The sequence below is a fragment of the Somniosus microcephalus genome, chromosome 3, assembly GCF_052327205.1.
Source record: "Somniosus microcephalus isolate GS21.2 chromosome 3, FLI_Smic_1.0, whole genome shotgun sequence".
NCBI classification, from domain to species: domain Eukaryota; kingdom Metazoa; phylum Chordata; class Chondrichthyes; order Squaliformes; family Somniosidae; genus Somniosus; species Somniosus microcephalus.
Genome location: NC_140989.1, coordinates 311760089 through 311779789, shown reverse-complemented (window position 1 = coordinate 311779789; position 19701 = coordinate 311760089). Strand labels below are relative to the sequence as shown.

The 19701-nt window shown below is 47.2% G+C and overlaps 1 protein-coding gene across 5 annotated transcripts in view; it reads right to left on the bottom strand.

Moving 5' to 3' along the window:
- The window catches only part of osbpl9 (oxysterol binding protein-like 9), a 232894-nt gene extending 229826 nt beyond the window's left edge, over positions 1-3068 (bottom strand). For 4 of the 5 annotated variants that reach the window (XM_085982918.1, XM_085982920.1, XM_085982921.1 and 1 more), the window contains exon 1: positions 2730-3060. In XM_085982918.1, coding sequence (XP_085839044.1) covers positions 2730-2840 — 111 coding nt within the window. In that variant the 5' untranslated portion in view covers positions 2841-3060. Of the gene's footprint in view, positions 1-2729 lie in introns of all 5 variants that reach the window. The other variant, XM_085982919.1, reaches the window with a different exon arrangement.
- Positions 3069-19701: the final 16633 nt, after the last annotated feature.

Sequence of the window (19701 nt, the reverse complement as noted above, 5' to 3'; positions counted from 1 at the left end):
TGACAGACGATCCAAATGCGACAGGAGGAAAAACTTTTTTTTACGCAGCGAGTGGCTATGATCTGGAATGCACTGCCTGAATGGGTGGTGGAGACAGATTCAATTGTGGCTTTCAAAAGAGAATTAGATAAGTACCTAAAGGGAAAAAAATTGCAGGGCTACAGGGAAAGCACAGGGGAGTGGGACAAGCTGAAGTGCTCTTGCAGAGAGCCGGCATGGGCTCGACGGGCCTCCTTCTGTGCTGTAACCATTCTATGATTCATAGCAGCTGCTCAATGACTGAACATTTGAAATTTATATGCACAGAGAGGAGCATATTTTTACTGTTCCCCTCAACCAAAATTATATTAAGGTTGGGGAAAGGGAAGTACATTTAACCTGAAGTATTTCACTCACCCACCTCACAAAGTATTGTGCATCTCTACATTTTAACCTCTCATCTAGGATCATGAGCTATCTTAGTATAGGTCGTACTGTCTCGCATCAAATCGAAAGCTGGGGTCTGATCTCAAAACGTATACTCAGTTTGAGTAAGTGTTTCATTTGGGTGCCTCTTCCAATACCAGAATTTCTCGTAGGAAGGGCATTGGGAGGATTAATGTGTGTTTGCTGTGAGATCCAAGAATGAATATTTAGTGCAAGGGAAGGAGGTTTGGGGGTGTATGTGTTCTTCATGCAAGATCCAAGAATTACTGCCGAGTGGGTTTTTTGGGGGACCCGAACGCATGCTTGCTTACAGAACCAGCAATTACTGCTCATGGGTGAGAGGAAGTAATGCGTGAATATAGTTTGAGATACAGGAATTATTGCTCCATGAAGGGGTGGGAATGCCCTTCTCCAAGATATCCATGTAGGCGCATGGGAGCAAATTTACCGTGATTATCGACATTACTACTCATTGTCTGCTGCAGGGAGGCTGGGTTCAGCTCATCGGAGAGCTGCCATTACAGGTATGCTTTGGGTTGTTTTCACATTTTTAACTAACTGTTGGGCTTTTGGGTTCAAGTGTCACTTTATGTCTTTTGCGGTCACTGATATACAGAAGAGTGTCGCTTGCTTGAAAACTGATCATCGTCTGCTTCTGCATTTACACTGCTCCCAATCGGTTTTAATTCGCATTTCCACATGATTGTATTACACGTCATTATTGTTCTGGCTTTTGTGACCTCTCTTCTGCTAAGGCCACCTTTACAAAATTTGGGAACATTCTGACAGATATGCATTTCTTTTTCCAACTTTCCCTTTCGTTCAGACTCGACAGATATCACATTCACATTGCACAGATTGCTTTAGAGTATTATAGCGAGATAGCAAAATACTGCAGATGCTGGAAATCCGAAATAACAACAGAAAATGCTGGAAAAACTCAGCAGGCCAGGCAACATCCGTGGAGAGAAATTAGAGTTGACGTTTCAGGTCTAACCCTTTTTCAAAACGGGAAAGGAAATGAAATAGATGGAAAGTATTTAGAGTATTGTCTGGGAGTACTTAGGGATTACGGAGGGGGCTTTTTCGGGCTGTCGCATAACATTAGGTGCTGCCCCATTGTTCTCATTTAATCATTTAAAATTACATTCACTGCATCACCTACAGGCACTGTACCTTTTAAATCTTCAGACCACTCACTATTTTTAATCATTAACAGATAGATGTATATTGTGCGCGCGCACACGCATTCAGAGAATTAAACTGAGTAAGTGCTTACTTCTCCACATGGAGAAGCTGGAAAATAGAAAGTCAGCCTGCCATTTCTGACCAATAATGAAAGCGGGGCATACAGTTGTAATTTTAAGCAAGGCTAATATGGCATAGTTTTTTTGCCCCCTAACGTTCCAGTAATGTGCTTATGTGTTACACAAGTCCTTAGATAACACCGTAAAATACAAGAACTACGCACAGTTCTGCAGCGTCCGACAAATAAAGATTTCTTTTCCTTAACATTTCAGAATGTGTGGATTTTGCAACATTACTTGGGAGTATTTTTTTCTCAATCTGGTTCGCATTGAGCAATTTACAATTTTTTGCAAATGAGGTTATCGCTAAAATAGATACCGTTAAAATATTACGAACAGGCCTCGTTTTTATGAACAAGTATTTATCAAACTTTGCTTTTGTTTGGGGAGGTAGAACATATAAATATGCTGTGCGTTCACAAACAAAGGAAACAAGATTTAGCAAACATTTTAGAATACTGGGTCCGTTTAATACATGAGCAAGCCATTTATCTCGACCACATATCAAAATGTGTAATGCAGGCTAGGTTATATCCTTGGGCTGTGGTGCGTGCACTCTTTGAAAGAATAGGGGACCCAAATTCCTGCGTGACTCTGTGAATTGCCCGAACTTTTCTGTACACTACATTGCACACTCGGAGGAAACTCCCTACCACTATCGCACAAAGCCACTGCCTGGTAGGCCAACACCGTTACCATACCGCCGAATAACCTAACCTACTAACCTCACCCTTTACAAGTCCCGCCCCTTTGCCGTACGCTGATTGGTCGCCGCAATTCAGTTGGCAGGCCAACGTGGGGAGTCTGGATTCCGATTGGTTAATTCCGCCGTCACACACGTTCTCCGCCCAGCCCACGAGGGGCGGGGGCTGTGAAGACAAGTCCGCCGTGAAGGCAAGCGGGCGGGGTGAGAGAAAAAGGCTCGCAAAGCGTACGGCAACAAGCCGGATACAGCACCGGACCCGAGGTGGTTATGACACCTCCAGCTCCACTCACCGTGTAGTAGGAGAGTAAGCCGGCGTTGTAGTCCAGCACGAACCAGCGGTACTGCCATCCTTTCATGACGTTGGTCCACTTGCTGAGCGGCCCTTCCATGATGGACGCCATCTTCAGGGAATGAAAACAAACCCACCGCTACGTCAGCGCTCGCTGCTCATTGGAAAAAGGATTGGGCTGTGGGGAGGAGACTGGGAATTTATCTTTACCGGAGATTTTTTTTTAAGTGTCAGGTTTACACACTGATCAGTTTGTATTCTTATTTACAGGGACGCGGACTCATTTTTCGTTGATCTGTTTTGATGCCTCTCACTCTAAAGATCAACCAAATTACTTGCGTTTTAAACCCTGGGTTGTAAACGGCCTCCGCATAACTTCTGTCTCCCTGGGCAGAACTAGATTTGTCAGTTTTTTTTGTCTGTACTTGATCTAGTGAAATAAACAAATATTAGCTACTCAAACATCAGGAATCGTTTTGTTCCTGTAATTTCAGAATCTAAACTGCCACATCCGACCCCTAAAACATTTATATAAAAAAACTATCTGTGCTCACCTTCTGTCCCATTTCTGGAAGGAAGAATTGTGCCTAAGGATTGTAGGTTGACAAATGTCATACATCTTAAATAAAAAGTTGAGAGGAAATTATAAACAAATAGTGCATAATAATTGAATATTTTTAAGTTACAGCGTGTATAGATAAAAGGAATCAAATAGGGAATTCTGAAGGATCTTTACCCAGAGAGTGGTGAGAATGTGGAACTCACTACCACAGGAAGTGGTTGAAGCGAATAGAATAGATGCATTTAAGGGGAGGCTAGATAAGCATATGAGGGAGAAGGGAATAGAGAGTTATTCTGATATAATTAGATGAGGAAAGACAGGAGTAGGCTCGAGTGGAGCATAGACAGGTAGGGTCAAATGGCCTATTTCTGAACTGTATATCCTATGTAATGTAATCCTATGAATCAAATGGCTGTTGTATGAATTTTAGAAAACATTTGATAAGTTGCCACATAAGAGATGTCATGAAATTTAAGGTGCACTAGTCAATCTGCTGTGGCATTCCGTATGGGGAGTCAAGACCAAGTGTGTGGTGAGGAGAGGAACAGGACAATGCAGTAGGGTTAGGGAAGGCTGTCTACTCTTTCAACAGGCTTAGGTTCTAAAATTTCATCGGTGTGGGGTAGGCTGCCCTTTCCTCCACCAGTCTTTAATTCCAATTTTGCGAAGGGGGAAAGGTTCCTTTTCTGCCACCATGCCTCAAGTTTTCTCTCAGTCAGGGGGTTTACACCCCTTCCATACACCTGCCCATCCATTTGTTCTCAATGGGAAATGGGGACAAATGCCCTTCATTTCACCAAGCCCTAGGTTTGCTCTGAAGGAGGTTGCAGCAAGTTCCCATTCTTGATGTCAGTAGCAGGAGGAGGGGGGTACTCATTCCAAAAGCACAAACTATTTTCCAACTCATTGTGGAGATGAAAGCCTCCTTTCTGTTGAAGAGCTGGGGGGAGCAAGCAACATGAGCAATCTGACACGGTACAGGTTGCCAGACATCTGTTGTCGGCAGCAGTATGGGGGAGTTTCTGGATTAGGATAGCTCCAGTTGAAGAGCCAGCGCTGACATAAGCAAGATGAGTATAATGGCCTCCTTCTGTGCAGTAATTTTATAATTTCCCTTTCTTACTCTCTATATCCTATATTTTTATTTATCTTTTATTGAGAAACCAAGGTAGAGGACTAAATCCATAGTGCAGGACTTGCCATGATTGAAAAGAGAAAACAAGGTAAAACAGAATTGGTGATTATGTCTGCCAAGTTTGATATTTTTAAGTACCTGAAGCTTGTAGGAGGAAGCAAAAATTGAGGGAGATGAGGAGTTAAATAGGGGGCGATTTTGAGGATTGAGGCAGGTTGGAGGTGGGACTGCTGCTTGTCGGGTTTCAGTCCCGCCTCCATCGAGTTGTGGCCAACCCACGCTATTTTCCCTTGATTGACCTTGTTAAGCCCGTCCAGTGGGTTTAGCAGGCCAATTAAGGAAAGCCAGTTGCAGAGCACGTCAATGTATGACGTGTCATCTGTCAAAACATTTTGACATGAATTGTCATCTTGAAGCTGTCAAACCATGACAATCTCTGCAGTTTGATGAGATCTTGCATACAAGACCTCATCAACCTTCTTTTACAGAATTAAGATGTTTGTTGCATCTGAGAATGCAACGGACATCTCTCCTCTGCAACACGGAGGGGCAAGATCCTCCGTATAGAAACCGACTGAAGCCTGCAGGAAGAAACAAAGGTAAGTACACTTTTAACACTTAGGACTTATCTCAGATACTCATCTCTCCACTCTTGCACCCATCACTTACCTTCACACCACACTTTTGCACCCCCCGACCCCAGCAGACCCAGCACTCGCCTCGCCTCGCTGGCGGGTTTTGGTGCCGTTGGGAAGCCTGCACTTGTGAGGGCAAAAATGGGATAATCCTATTTTCTGCCTGTTAACTACCTGTTGACAGGCAGTTAATAGGCTTTAATCCCTTCCCACTTCCAAGAAGACGGGACCTGGCGCGGGACGGCAACCTGCCTCCTGGGAAGATGGCATGGAGGCAGGTTGGGGGCGGGTTTGCCATCCGCCCCCAAATTCTGCCATTTTCCCGGCAGTCCCGACTCCATACCTGCCTCCTCGAGGCTGAGAAAATCGCCCCCATAGTTTTGAGATGCAGAAATAGTGAGTTGGAGTGGAAGACTGCAGTGTTGAGTTTTAGTTTCAACACAAGAATAAGATACAGATGAGTTAGCACTTTTGTCCTCCCTTAATTCATCCATCCAGATGGTGCATATAAGTACCAATGATATCGGTAAAAAAACTAGATGAGGTGCTAAAAGCTGAATATAGGGAGTTAGGAGGTAAATTTAAAAAATAGGATCTCAAAGGTAGTAATCTCAGGATTGCTACCAGTGCCACGTGCTAATCAGAGTAGAAATAGAAGGGTATTTCAGATGAATACGTGGCTAGAGGAATGGTGCAAGGGGGAAGGATTCAAATTCCTGGGACACTGGATCCGGTTCTGGGGAAGGGGGGACCAGTACAAACTGGACGGTTTGCACCTGGGCAGGACCAGGACCGGGACCGATGTCCTAGGGGGGAGTGTTTGCTAGTGCTGTTGGGGAGGGTTTAAACTAAAATGGCAGGGGGTTGGGAACCTGTGCAGGGAGACAGAGGAAAGGGAAGCAAGGATAAGAGCAAAAGACAGGAAGGAGAAAAGCAAAAGTGGAAGGCAGAGAAATCAAGGGTGTAAATAATAATTCTAAAAGGACTAAGAGTGTTAAAAAAAACAAGCCTGAAGGCTTTGTGTCTTAATGTGAGGAGCATTCGTAATAAGGTGGATAAATTAACTGCGCAAATAGATGTAAACAGATATGATATAATTGGGATTACGGAGACATGGCTCCAGGATGACCAAGACTGGGAATTCAACATCCAGGGGTATTCAATATTCAGGAAGGACAGGCAAAAAGGAAGAGGAGGTGGGGTAACATTTCTGGTTAGAGATTAACACAATAGCAAGGAAGGATATTAGCTCTGATGATGTGAAATCTGTATGGGTAGAGCTAGCAAATATCATGGGGCAGAAAACGTTAGTGGGGGGTGTATACAGACCCCCAAACAGTAATGCTGAGGTTGGGGATGGCATTAAATGGGAAATTAGAGACGTGTGCAATAAGGGCACTGCAGTTATCATGGGTGACTTTAATCTACATATAGATTGGGCTAACCAAATTAGTAACAATACTGTGGAGGAGGAATTCCTAGAGTGTGTACGGGATGGTTTCCTGGACCAATATGTCGAGGAACCAACTAGAGATCAGGCCATCTTAGACTGGGTATTATGTAATGAGAAAGGATTAATTAGCAATCTTGTGCGAGGCCCCTTGGGGAGGAGCGATCATAATATGATAGAATTCTTCATTAAGATGGAGAGTGAAGTAGTTCACTCAGACTAGGGTCCTGAATTTAAATAAAGGAAACTACGATGGTATGAGGCGCGAGTTGGCTAGGATGGATTGGGGAACGTTACTTAAAGGGTTGACGGTGGATAGGCAATGGCAAACATTTAAAGATCACATAGATGAACTACAGAATTTGTTCATCCCTGTTTGGCATAAAAATAAAACAAAAAAGGTGACTCAACCGTGGCTAACAAGGGAAATTAGGGATAGCATAAAATCCAAGGAGAGGACATATAAATTGGCCAGAAAAAGCAGCAAACCTGAGGATTGGGAGCAGTTTAGGATTCAGCAAAGGAGGACAAAGAGATTAATTAAGGGGGGGAAAATAGAGCATGAGAGTAAGCATGCAGGGAACATAAAAACTGACTAAAAGCTTCTATAGATATGGAAAGAGAAAAAGATTGATGAAGTCAAGCGGAGGTCCCTTGCAGTCAGAATCAGGGGAATTTATAATGGGGAACAAAGAAATGGCAGACCAATTAAATACATACTTTGGTTCTGTCTTCACAAATGAGGACACAAATAACCTCCCAGAGATGTCGGAGAACATAAGGTCTAATGAGAGGGAAGAACTGAATGAAATCAGTATTTGAAGGGAAATGGTGTTAGGGAAATTGATGGAATTGAAGGCCGATAAATCCCCATGGCCTGATAATCTACATCCTAGGGTACTTAAGGAAGTGGCCCTAGAAATAGTAGATGCATTGCTGGTCATCTTCCAAAATTCTATAGACTCTGGAACAGTTCCCATGGATTGGAGGGTAGCTAATGTAACCCCAATATTTAAAAAAGGTGGTAGAGAGAAAACAGGGAATTATAGACCACTAAGCCTGACATTGGTAGTGGGGAAAATGCTACAGTCCATTATAAAAGATGTAATAGCAGAGCATTTGGAAAACAGCGACAGGATTGGACAAAGTCAACATGGATTTACAAAAGGTAAATCATGCTTGACTAATCTACTGGAATTTTTTGAAAATGTGACTGGTAGAATAGATAAGGAAGAACCAGTGGATGTGGTGTATTTGGACTTTCAGAAGGCTTTCAATATGGTCCCACATAAGAGATTAGCATGCAAAGTTAAAGCACATGAGATTAGGGGTAAGGTACTGACTTGGGTAGAGAACTGGTTGGCAGACGGGAAGCAAAGAGTTGGAATAAACGGGTCTTTTTCCGAGTGGCAGGCAGTGACTAGTGGGGTACCGCAGGGATCGGTGCTAGGACCCCAGCTATTCACAATATATATTAATGATCTAGACGAGGGAACTAGATGTAATATCTCCAAATTTGCAGATGACACAAAGCTGGGTGGGGGTGTGTGCTGTGAGGAGGATGCAGAGAAACTCCCAGTATGATTTGGACAGGTTGGGTGATTGGGCAGATGCAGTATAATGTGGATAAATGCGAGGTTATCCACTCTGGTGGCAAAAACAGGAAGGCAGATTATTATCTGAACGGCAATAGATTGGGAAAAGGGGAAGTGCAACGAGACCTGGGTGTCCTTGTGCACCAGTCGCTGAAGGTAAGCATGCAGGTGCAGCAGGCGGTTAAGAAGGCAAATGGTATGTTGGCCTTCATAGCGAGAGGGTTCGAGTACAGGAGCAAGGATGTCTTGCTGCAGTTGTACAGGGCCTTGGTGAGACCACACCTTGAGTATTGTGTGCAGTTTTGGTTGCCTTTTCTGAGGAAGGATGTTCTTGCCATGGAGAGAGTGCAGCGAAGATTCAGCAGACTGATACCTGGGATGGCAGGAATGACGTATGAAGAGAGATTGGGTCGATTAGGCTTATACTCGCTGGAGTTTAGAAGAATGAGAGGGGATCTCATTGAAACTTATAAAATTGTAACAGGACTGGACAGACTAGATGCAGGAAGGATGTTCCCGATGGCGGGAGAGTCCAGAACCAGGGGTCACAGGCTAAGGATAAGGGATAAGCCATTTAGGACTGAGATGAGGAGGAATTTCTTCACCCAGAGAGTGGTGAACCTGTGGAATTCTCTACCACAGAAGGCAGTTGAGGCCAATTCATTAAATATATTCAAGAAGGAGTTAGATATATTTCTTAAGGCTAAAGGGATCAAGGGATATGGGGAGAAAGCAGGGACAGGGTACTGAATTTGGATGATCAGCCATGATCTCATTAAATGGCGGAGCAGGCTCGAGGGCCCGAATGGCCTACTCCTGCTCCTATCTTCTATGTTTCTATGAATGACCGTCCGCTCCCCCCATTGCTACATCCAATTGTTTCTTAAACCTTTCCAGCATTTCTGTTTCCACCACTCTGCCTGGAATCCATTCTAAATGTTGATCACTCTTCTTTCGAAAACCTTCCAGATATCAGATCCTAAAATTACCTTTCACTCGGTTGAGCCTGTGTTCCCTTGGCTTACTCCAACAGTTTAACTTAAAATAGTATTCTAGATAATTTCTTTCCATAACAATTACTATCTTAACATACGTCTATAAGATCACCTTTCAGATGCCTCCTTTCCACAATGAAATGCCCAAGACTCTCCAGTCTTCTCTCAGACACCAGACCATTCTCATGGCTCTTCCTTTCTTGGTGACCAGAACAGGGCACAGTACTCATGGTTCAGTCTGACCAGAGCATCGCTCTGACTTGTACTTCAACATTCTGTTTTCTTTGTTCATTGTTGCTGTGCACTGGTTGGACATATATGGGGATAAATTTAACTTGTGGGCAGCCAGCAGTTGAAAATCAGGGTGGAGGGGTTGGTTGGTGGCTGCTCCATTGATGCCCAAGGCCCACCTGATACCATATTTATGCAGGCCTTTAAATGGGTGAGTAGCCTGTCCACCTGAAACAGTCATAAGGCTGCTTAAATATGCAAATCAGGATCGTACCCCGATGGCAAAATTCAGATACAACAACAAGAGGTAGCTTTTAAGGAGCGTCTTAAAGGAGGATAGAGAGGCAGAGAGGTTTAGGGAGGGAATTCCAGAGCTTAAGGCCTCGGCAACTGAAGGCACGGCCGCCAATGGTGGAGCAATTAAAATCAGGGATGCGCAAGTGGCCAGAATTGGAGGAGTGCAGATATCTCGGAGGGCTGTAGGGCTGGAGAAGATTACAGAGATAGGAAGGGGCGAGGTCATGGAGGGATTTGAAAACGAAGATGAATCAAGGCATTGCTTAACCGGAAGCCAATGTAGGTCAGCAAGCACGGGGGATGGGTAAACGGGACTTGGTGCGAGTTAGGACATGGGCAGCAGAGTTTTGGATCACCTCAAGTTTACAGAGGGTGGAAAATGGAAGGCTGGCCAGGAGTGTGTTAGAATAGTCAAGTCTAGAGGTAACAAAGGCATGGATGAGGGTTACAAATGGGCAGAGTGTGTGCTGTGCACGCTCCGCCTACTTGCTGCAGGCATTAAGTAGCTTAACCAGTAGACCTTCAAGGGACTGCTGGCGACCACTCAAAAATAGGTCCAGGAAATGTTGAGTTTTTATTTTTGTGGGTCCAGGAGCAGGTATGCACCTTCTGGGCCCTGCCCACAAAAAACTCTGGCCCACTGCTGGCCTGTTCGAGGCCCTCCCTGAGACTGCTTCCCCCGCTGACCTGACCTACCAATCGGCTCATCTTAGGAGCCAGCTGATTTCCCGCCCTCCTTCCCTGGCAAGCTGCTGCGGGGCACACATTTGGTGCCCGCAGCTTGCCAGTGACATTTAAATGAGGCCTGAAGCCGAATTTGGCTCGGGCCTCAGGCTGGCACAGACTAGTTCATGGAGAATTCACTCCACCAACTTTGCACCTATTTTCACAGAGTATGTGTGTTGCTCATTTTTTCTTCCACTTACACACTGGGAATGCAGGGTGGAGGAAGAGCCTGGGAGATAGCATATTTGAAACTTAGAAACGAGAGAAACGTTCAGAGGCACACTGATCACAGTAGTATCAATAAAATAAAAACAAGAATGCAACAATGAAGAAAGAAACTTTACTCTTTTCCGGTAATGTAACATTTTCCTCTTTTAAAGTTTAAGATACTTGCCTTTTTCTGCCTGCTTTGGAGATGGAAAAAAACAGTTTTCAACAAGTTTTTATTAACTGAAAACTAGTTTTAAAGGCTGTTTTTTCAGACAAACAAAAATAAGCCAAACTCAAAATATGTTTCATGTGAAAATTGTATGCCACAGAGGAGTAATCTCATCAGTGGACCCTGCTTGGAGGATTAATTGGGTTTATAATTAATCTTAGTCATATTAATCACAACTATCATGCCTAATAACTGCTTTATGTTAATAGTTCTAACTATATTAGAAATTATCTGAGTGACTTTGCTCACAGATAATCTGAGTTCTGGAGTGCAGTTATGATATTTTAACATAGACACATAGAAGATAGGAGCAGGAGTAGGCCATTCGGCCCCTCGAGCCTGCTCTGCCATTCAATAAGATCATGGCTGATCATCCAAACTCAGTAGCCTGTCCCTGCCTTCTCCCCATATTCCATGATCCCTTTAGCCTTAAGAAATATATCTAACTCCTTCTTGAATATATTTAATGAATTGGCCTCAACTGCCTTCTGTGGTAGAGAATTCCACAGGTTCACCACTCTCTGGGTGAAGAAATTCCTCCTCATCTCTGTCCTAAATGGCTTACCCCATATCTTTCGACTGTGACCCCTGGTTCTGGACTCCCCCGCCATCGGGAACATCCTTCCTGCATTTAGTCTGTCTAGTCCTGTTTAGAATTTTATAAGTTTCAATGAGATCCCCTCTCATTCTTGTAAACTCCAGCGAGTATAAGCCCATTCGACACAATCTCTCCTCATACGTCATTCCTGCCATCCCAGGTATCAGTCTGGTGAATCTCCGCTGCACTCCCTCCATGGTAAGAACATCCTTCCTCACATAAGGCGACCAAAACTGCACACAATACTCAAGGTGTGGTCTCACCAAGGCTTTGTACAACTGCAGCAAGACATCCTTGTTCCTGCACTCAAACCCTCTCGCTACGAAGGCCAACATACCATTTGCCTTCTTAACCGCCTGCTGCACCTGCATGCTTACCTTCAGCGATTGGTGCACAAGGACACCCAGGTCTCGTTGCACTTCCCCTTTGATGCGCTATCAAGATGCGCTATCAATTACTCAAAAGACTGAGGTTAAGCGAGTAACTAACAGGCTTTTATTAACAAGAGAATGAAGGTGTGCCTCGAGTGGTCGACCAGTCCAGAATACAGAGGGACTGTGGAGCAGTCACCTTAACACCTGGACTCGTGGGAGGAGTCAGCCGAGGCATGTACAGACATGTACACAGTGGAATACAAACACCCACACAGGCAGGTATAACAGTGGTTTACCACATTCACCCCTTGTTTAAAAATGAGTCCGGCGGGGTGAAGTGTATTAAAAGTTTGTGTATTGGAGTCTCTCCGGAGGTCTCGTCTGCCGCTGTGATCGACGTGGCGATGGCAGGGGTAGTGAAGCTTCCGGCGTCGAGTCCCGCGTAGGCTGGGGCACTGGTGTGTAGTCCTCGTGGGTGTCGATCGGGTCGCGGGGCCCAGGCGTGCCATCTGCTGGGGTTGGATATTGGATCGTGGGGAGGGTGGTAGTGGGTTACTGGGGCCCCCGAGGGTGCGAGGTCTCGTATGGAGACTGTGTCCTCCCGCCCGTCCGGGTACGCAATGTAAACATACTGGGGGTTGGCGTGGAGGAGGTCGACCCTCTCGACCAGGGGGTCCGTTTTATGGGTCCTCACGTGTCTTCTCAGTAGGACCGGCCCTGGGGACGTCAGCCATGGCGGTAGCGATGTCCCCGATGTGGACTTCCTTGGGAAGACAAACATTTTCTCATGAGGGGTGGCGTTAGTGGCAGTGCAGAGCAGTGACCGAATAGAGTGGAGCGCATCGGGGAGCACATCCTGCCAGCGGGAGGTCGGAAGGCCCCTAGACTTTAAGGCTAGCAGGGCGGCCTTCCAAACTGTCGCATTCTCTCTTTCCACCTGTCCGTTCCCCCGGGGGTTGTAACTGGTGGTCCTGCTTGTGGCAATACCCCTAGCGAGCAGGTACTGGCGGAGTTCGTCGCTCATAAACGATGAGCCCCGGTCGCTATGGATATAGCTGGGGAAACTGAACAGGGTGAAGAGGTCGTTCAGACATTTAATGACCGTGGCACTGGTCATGTCCTGGCAGGGGATGGCGAACGGGAAACGGGAGTACTCATCAATAATGTTGAGGAAGTACACATTGCGGTCGGAGGAGGGGAGAGGCCCTTTAAAATCAACACTCAGACGCTCGAAGGGGCGAGTGGCTTTTATCAGGTGAGCCCTGTCTGGTCTATAAAAGTGCGGTTTGCACTCAGCGCAGACTTGGCAGTTCCTGGTCATGGTCCTGACCTCCTCAATGGAGTAAGGCAGGTTGTGGGCCTTGATGAAGTGGAAAAACCTGGTGACCCCCCGGGTGGCAGAGGTCATTGTGGAGGGCCCGCAGTCTATCGATCTGCGCGCTGGCGCAGGTGCCACACGATAGAGCATCCGGCGGTTCATTGAGCTTCCAGGGCCGGTACAAGATCTCGTAATTGTAGGTGGAAAGTTCGATTCTCCACCTCAAGATCTTGTCGTTTTTTATTTTGCCCCTCTGCTTGTTGTTAAACATAAAAGCAACTGAACGCTGGTCAGTGAGCAGGGTAAATCGTTTTCCGGCCAGGTAGTGCCTCCAATGACGCACAGCCTCCACAATAGCCTGGGCCTCCTTCTCAACAGCGGAGTGTCTGGTCTCCGGGCCCTGGAGGGTTTGTGAAAAGAAGGCCACGGGTCTCCCTGCCTGATTAAGGGTAGCGGCCAGGGCAAAGTCGGACGCGTCGCTTTCCACCTGGAAGGGGATGGATTCGTCCACTGCGTGCATGGTGGCTTTGGCAATGTCTTCCTTGATATGGTGGAAGGCTAAGCGGGCCCCTGCCATCAAGGGAAAAGAGGTGGACTTGATCAGCGGACGGGCCTTGTCCGCATAGTAGGGGACCCACTGGGCGTAATAGGAGAAAAACCCTAGGCACCTCTTCAGGGCCTTGAGGCAGTGGGGCAGTGGGAGTTCCATAAGGGGACGCATCCGGTCGGGGTCAGGACCGATGACTCCGTGTTCCACAACACAGCCAAGGATGGCGAGGCGGGTTGTGCAGAATATGCACTTCTCCTTGTTATACGTCAGGTTCAGGAGTTGGGCGGTGCAGAGGAATTTTTCGAGGTTTGCGTCATGGTCCTGCAAGTCATGGCCGCAGATGGTCACATTGTCCAGGTATGGGAAAGTGGCCTGCAACGCATTTTGATCGACCATCTGGTCCATCTCCCTTTGGAAGACGGAGACCCCGTTGGTGACGCCAAAGGGAACCCTAAGGAAGTGATAGAGGCGGCCGTTTGCCTCAAAGGCAGTATACTGGCGGTCCTCAGGGCGGATAGGGAGCTGGTGGTACGCTGATTTCAGGTCAATGGTCGAGAAGACACGGTACTGCGCGATCTGGTTGACCATATCAGCTATGCGGGGGAGTGGGTAAGCGTCCAGCAGGGTGTAGCGATTTATTGTCTGGCTGTAGTCGATGACCAGGCGCTGCTTCTCGCCGGTCTTAACGACCACAACCTGGGCTCGCCAGGGGCTGGTGCTGCCCTCAATAATCTCCTCCTTCAGGAGCTGCTCCACTTCGGTTTTAATGAAAACCCTGTCCCCGGCACTGTATCGCCTGCTCTTTGTGGCGATGGGCTTACAGTCGGGGGTGAGGTTAGCAAACAGTGGGGGGGGGGTGACTCTGAGTGTGGAGAGGTTGCACCTGGTGCGCGGCGGGCAGTTTGGAAGCTGCTTGCTGCGGACTGTGAGTGGGGGGAGGGGTCCACCGTACGCCATCGTAACACTTTTAAGGTGGCACTGAAAATCTAACCCCAGTAGAACGGCAGCGCAGAGGTGGGGCAGGACCAGAAGTTTAAAATTATCGTACACAGTCCCATCTACTAAGAGTGTCACCACGCAGTAGCCGCCAATGTCCACCGACTGGGACTCGGAGGCCATAGAAATCCGCTGGTGCACAGGCAGGACTGGGAGAGAGCAACGCCGCACCGTGTCGAGGTGGATGAAGCTCTCCGTGCTCCCAGAGTCAAAAAGGCAGGTTGTTTCGTGACCATTTACCTTAATGTCCATTGTGGACCGGGCCAGTTGGTGCGGTCTCGCTTGGTCCAGCGTAACGGAGGCCAGCGTAGGGGTTGGTGTGTCGCTGCGGGTATCAGATGAGGCGGTGTTGGGGGCCTGCTGCGTCCCGGCTGGCGTCCAAGATGGCGGCGTCCATGATCCCCATGTGGCTGGAGGCGTCCAAAATGGCTGCTGTTCCGGTGGTTCGCACATGGCTGGGGAGGCCCAAGATGGTGGCCCGCACGGCCCACACGCGGCGCTGCTGGGGTTCGGGGTGGCTTTGGCCCTGCAGACGCTGGCGTAGTGTCCCTTCTTCCCGCAGCCCGAGCAGATCGCATTTTTCGCCGGGCAGCGTGCTCTGGGGTGTTTGGCCTGGCCACAGAAGTAGCATTTCTGGCCTTGGGACACTGCTGCGGTAGTTGGGCCGTTGCTGGGATGTGGCTGGGGTGGCACGGCGCTATGAGACGGTCCTACCGTGTCCCAGGCTGTCGTTCCCCGCGGCGTCCATGGTGCAGAGGAGTAGGCATCCATGCCGCGGTAGGCTGCGTCCAATGATAGTGCGAGTTCAGAGGCCTTGTTGAGGTCGAGGTCACTCTGCTCCAACAGTCGCTGTCGGGTGTAATTGGACCTGTGGCCCGCTACAAAAGCGTCCCGGATAAGTTCCTCTGTGTACACGGCGGCCTTTACATCCTTACAACCACAGGCCCGGCCAAGCACAGACAGTGCCTGAAGGTATTCCTCGGTCGATTCCCCAGGTTGTTGTTTACGACTCCCCAGGAGGTGCCTAGCGTACACCTCGTTCACTGGGCGCGTGTACTGGTCCTTGAGGAGCTTGAGAGCAGCCGTGTACGAGGTCGCGTCCTGGATGACCGAGTACGCTCGGTGGTTCACTTTGGAGGTCAGGACATCCAGTTTGTCCTCATCCGATTTGACCGTTGCAGCGGAGACGATCAGGAATCTTTCAAAGCACCTAAGCCAGTGAGCAAACTTGGTGGATGCGTCCGCCTCCCGATGGTCTAAGTCCAGGCATGCTGGTGTGATGATCTTCTCCATTATAAAAAAATCTTGTTAATAAAATTGATGCGCTATCAATTACTCAAAAGACTGAGGTTAAGCGAGTAACTAACAGGCTTTTATTAACAAGAGAATGAAGGTGTGCCTCGAGTGGTCGACCAGTCCAGAATACAGAGGGACTGTGGAGCAGTCACCTTTATACCTGGACTCGTGGGAGGAGTCAGCCGAGGCATGTACAGACATGTACACAGTGGAATACAAACACCCACACAGGCAGGTATAACAGTGGTTTACCACACCCTTCTCCCAATCTATTGCCATTCAGATAATAATCTGCCTTCCTGTTTTTGCCACCTCGCATTTATCCACATTATACTGCATCTGCCATGCATCTGCCCAATCACCCAACCTGTCCAAATCATACTGGAGTTTCTCGGCATCCTCCTCACAGCACACACGCCCACCCAGCTTTGTGTCGTCTGCAAACTTGGAGATATTACATCTAGTTCCCTTGTCTAGATCATTAATATATATTGTGAATAGCTGGGGTCCTAGGACCGATCCCTGCGGTACCCCACTAGTCACTGCCTGCCACTCAGAAAAAGACCCGTTTATTCCAACTCTTTGCTTCCTGTCTGCCAACCAGTTCTCTATCCAAGTCAGTACCTTGCCCCCAATTCCATGTGCCTTAACTTTACATGCTAATCTCTTATGCGGGACCTTATCAAAAGCCTTCTGAAAGTCCAAATACACCACATCCACTGGTTCTCCCTTATCTATTCTACCAGTTACATCCTCAAAAAATTCCAGTAGATTAGTCAAGCACGATTTACATTTTGTAAATCCATGTTGACTTTGTCCGATCCTGTCACTGTTTTCCAAGTGCTCTACTACTACATCTTTTATAATGGACTCTAGCATTTTCCCCACTACCGATGTCAGGCTTACCGGCCTATAATTTTGCATGATCCCATTGTGAACTGGGGAGTGGAGCAAAGCAGGGGGCATGGGAGATGGTGTACAGAGTTTTAAATTAAAACAACTGGACCTCGAGAGAATTATGGACTTACATGTATCATCGTGCCAGGAACACAGAGAACTGTGATGGCAGCGTTTTCTTTGTTCAATCAGGAAACTGCGCATACTTCACGTTACTTCAATACATTTGAGATGGCTTTGCCATCATTGAGAAAAACATCAGGTTATTTCTGATGGTTGCTATGGTGTGTTCCAGATGGTTATTGAACTTTTTTCTTATTCGGATGGGGCTATGGATTAAAGGATCAGTTGCTGCCTGTAGCTCTAAGCCTCAGTTATATGGTTTGGAATGTTCAAGAGTAGTAGTAGAGTGGGTGTAGTTGTCCCTAATGTTTCTAGCAACAGGAAGGGTATTGCCTTCTGCCACTGATGCATTTTCTGAAGAGATATCATCTTCCTCAAGCGCTGTTAGATCTGGGTGCTCCTGAGCTCACTGAAGTTGGTTCTTTCTGGCCAGTGCTAAATTGTGGAGCATGCACCAAACCACAGCTATTTTCAAGACCCTCAGAGGAGCATGTTGAAGCCCCAGCCCTGACCTATCTAGGCATTGGAATCAATATTTCAAGATGCCATTACTATGTTCCATGATGACTAAAGTCATTGAATGTACCTCATTGTAATGTTTCCTGGACTTCTAGGGAACTTCACAGCATTCATTAGCCACTGCTACAGAAAGTATGGGGATAGGTTATTGACAAACATTCACTACAAGCCCACTGACTCCCACAGCTCCTGGACTACACTTCCTCCCACCCCGCCTCCTGTAAGGATTCTATTACATTCTCCCAGTTTCTCTGTCTCCGCTGCATCTGCTCTGACGATGCCACCCTCCATACCAGTGCTTCCGACATGTCTTCCTTTTTCCTCAACCGAGGATTCCCCTCTACTGTGGTTGACACGGCCCTCGACCGTGTCCGTTCTATCTCCCGCACTTCTGCCCTCACCCCTGCCCCTCCCGGAACCACGATAGAGTTCCCCCTGTCCTCACCATTCACCCCACCAGCCTCCACATTCAACGGATCATCCTCCGCCACCTCCAGCGTGATCCCATCACCAAACACATCTTCCCCTCATCTCCCCTTTCAGTATTCCGTAGGGACCGCTCCCTCCACGACACCCTAGTCCATTCCTCTATCACCCCAGCACCCCTTCCCCTTTGCCCGGCACCTTCCCGTGCAAGCGCAGGAGATGCAATACATGCCCTTATACCTCCCCCTTCCCACTGTCCAGGGCCCCAAACACCCCTTGCAGGTGAAACAGCGATTTACTTGTACTTCCTGCAATTTAGTATACCGCATTCGCTGCTCACGATGTGGTCTCCTCTACATTGGGGAGACCAAACGCAGATTGGATGACCGCTTTGCGGAACACCTCCGTTCAGTCCGTAAGTGGGACCCCGAGCTCCCGGTGGCCTGTCACTTTAATTCTCCGCTTCACTCCCACTCAGACCTCACTGACCTCGGCCTCTTGCATTGTTCCACGGAAGCTCAGCGTAAGCTCGAGGAACAGCACCTCATCTTTCGATTAGGCACTCTACAGCCCTCTGGACTCAACATAGAGTTCAACAATTGCAGATCATAACCTCGGCCCCTATCATATATATTATATAATTATTTTTTTTTAATCCACACTTTCGTCTGTCCTTTTTTCTTCCCTCCCATATGGCAGCTGTCCATCATTCTGCCAGCGCCATTCACACTTCATCTTGAACCATCCTTTGTTCCTTTACCTGTCCCATCACCACCTCCTCTTGCCTTGAATATCTTTTAATGTCTCTTTATCTCTCCTGCTTTCTATCCTATCACTGACCTTCCCTTTTGTTCTTTCATCCCCTCCCCCTTTTCCCAGCTCCCAACTTGCTTTAAAATCTATTCCCTTTCCTGCTTTTTTCTAGTTCTGATGAAGGGTCATCGACCTGAAACGTTAACTCTGTTTCTCTCTCCACGGATGCTGCCCTGGCCTGCTGAGTTTTTCCAGCGTTTTCTGTTGCTACAGAAAGTATCCCTGGTCTCCAAGAAGCTATCTGTTGCCTGGCCCTGGAATATGTCAGGAATGCCAGACTGCCTCAACACAAGAGTCATGGACAGTAGCTCCTGGGTATCTGAACTTTAGGGAATGGTTTATTTCTGAATCTGCATCAAGGAAGGAGGCTCAATGGCTCTGTGGGTCCCATCAATTACCCCCAGACCATGGGGAATTCTGCTATGTGGGAGAACTCCACAGCCCTTTCATGATGGAAGCCTGCATTTGTTGGGAGGTTTATAAATTTGCCAGTTCTTGTAAATTAAACATCTGTTAATATATAATAATCGTCGATGGAAGTCTTAATGTAAGTAGCTATGAAAAAAAAGAAAAATATTACAACTCCATATTTGGATACCATAACATGATTCATTATTAATTTATCAAGTCAGCATTTGAGGTACTGAATTAAATCACGTAAATTGCATTCCAACTCATTGCTGAGAACTGGCTTAAAGTTCTGTAATGCTTTCACCAATGTTGTTAAAAATGCTGAAAGCAGCTACAGAATTTTAAGCTGGTTACTGAACCACAGGAAAGCATACTTTACAGCCTAGGCTTAAGGTAGGTTGGAATTAGGATCCAGTCGTGGAAAGACTAGCAGCTGCAAAGGGGAGGGTGCAGGTTCAATTTTGGGAGCTTCAAGGCGGGTGACAGGCAGTGCCATCTATCTTGGAAATGGAGCTAGAAGGTCAACAGCACTATCTACTTTAGAGGCCAAGCCTGGAAGACTCAATCAGTGGTAAGTAAAATTAATA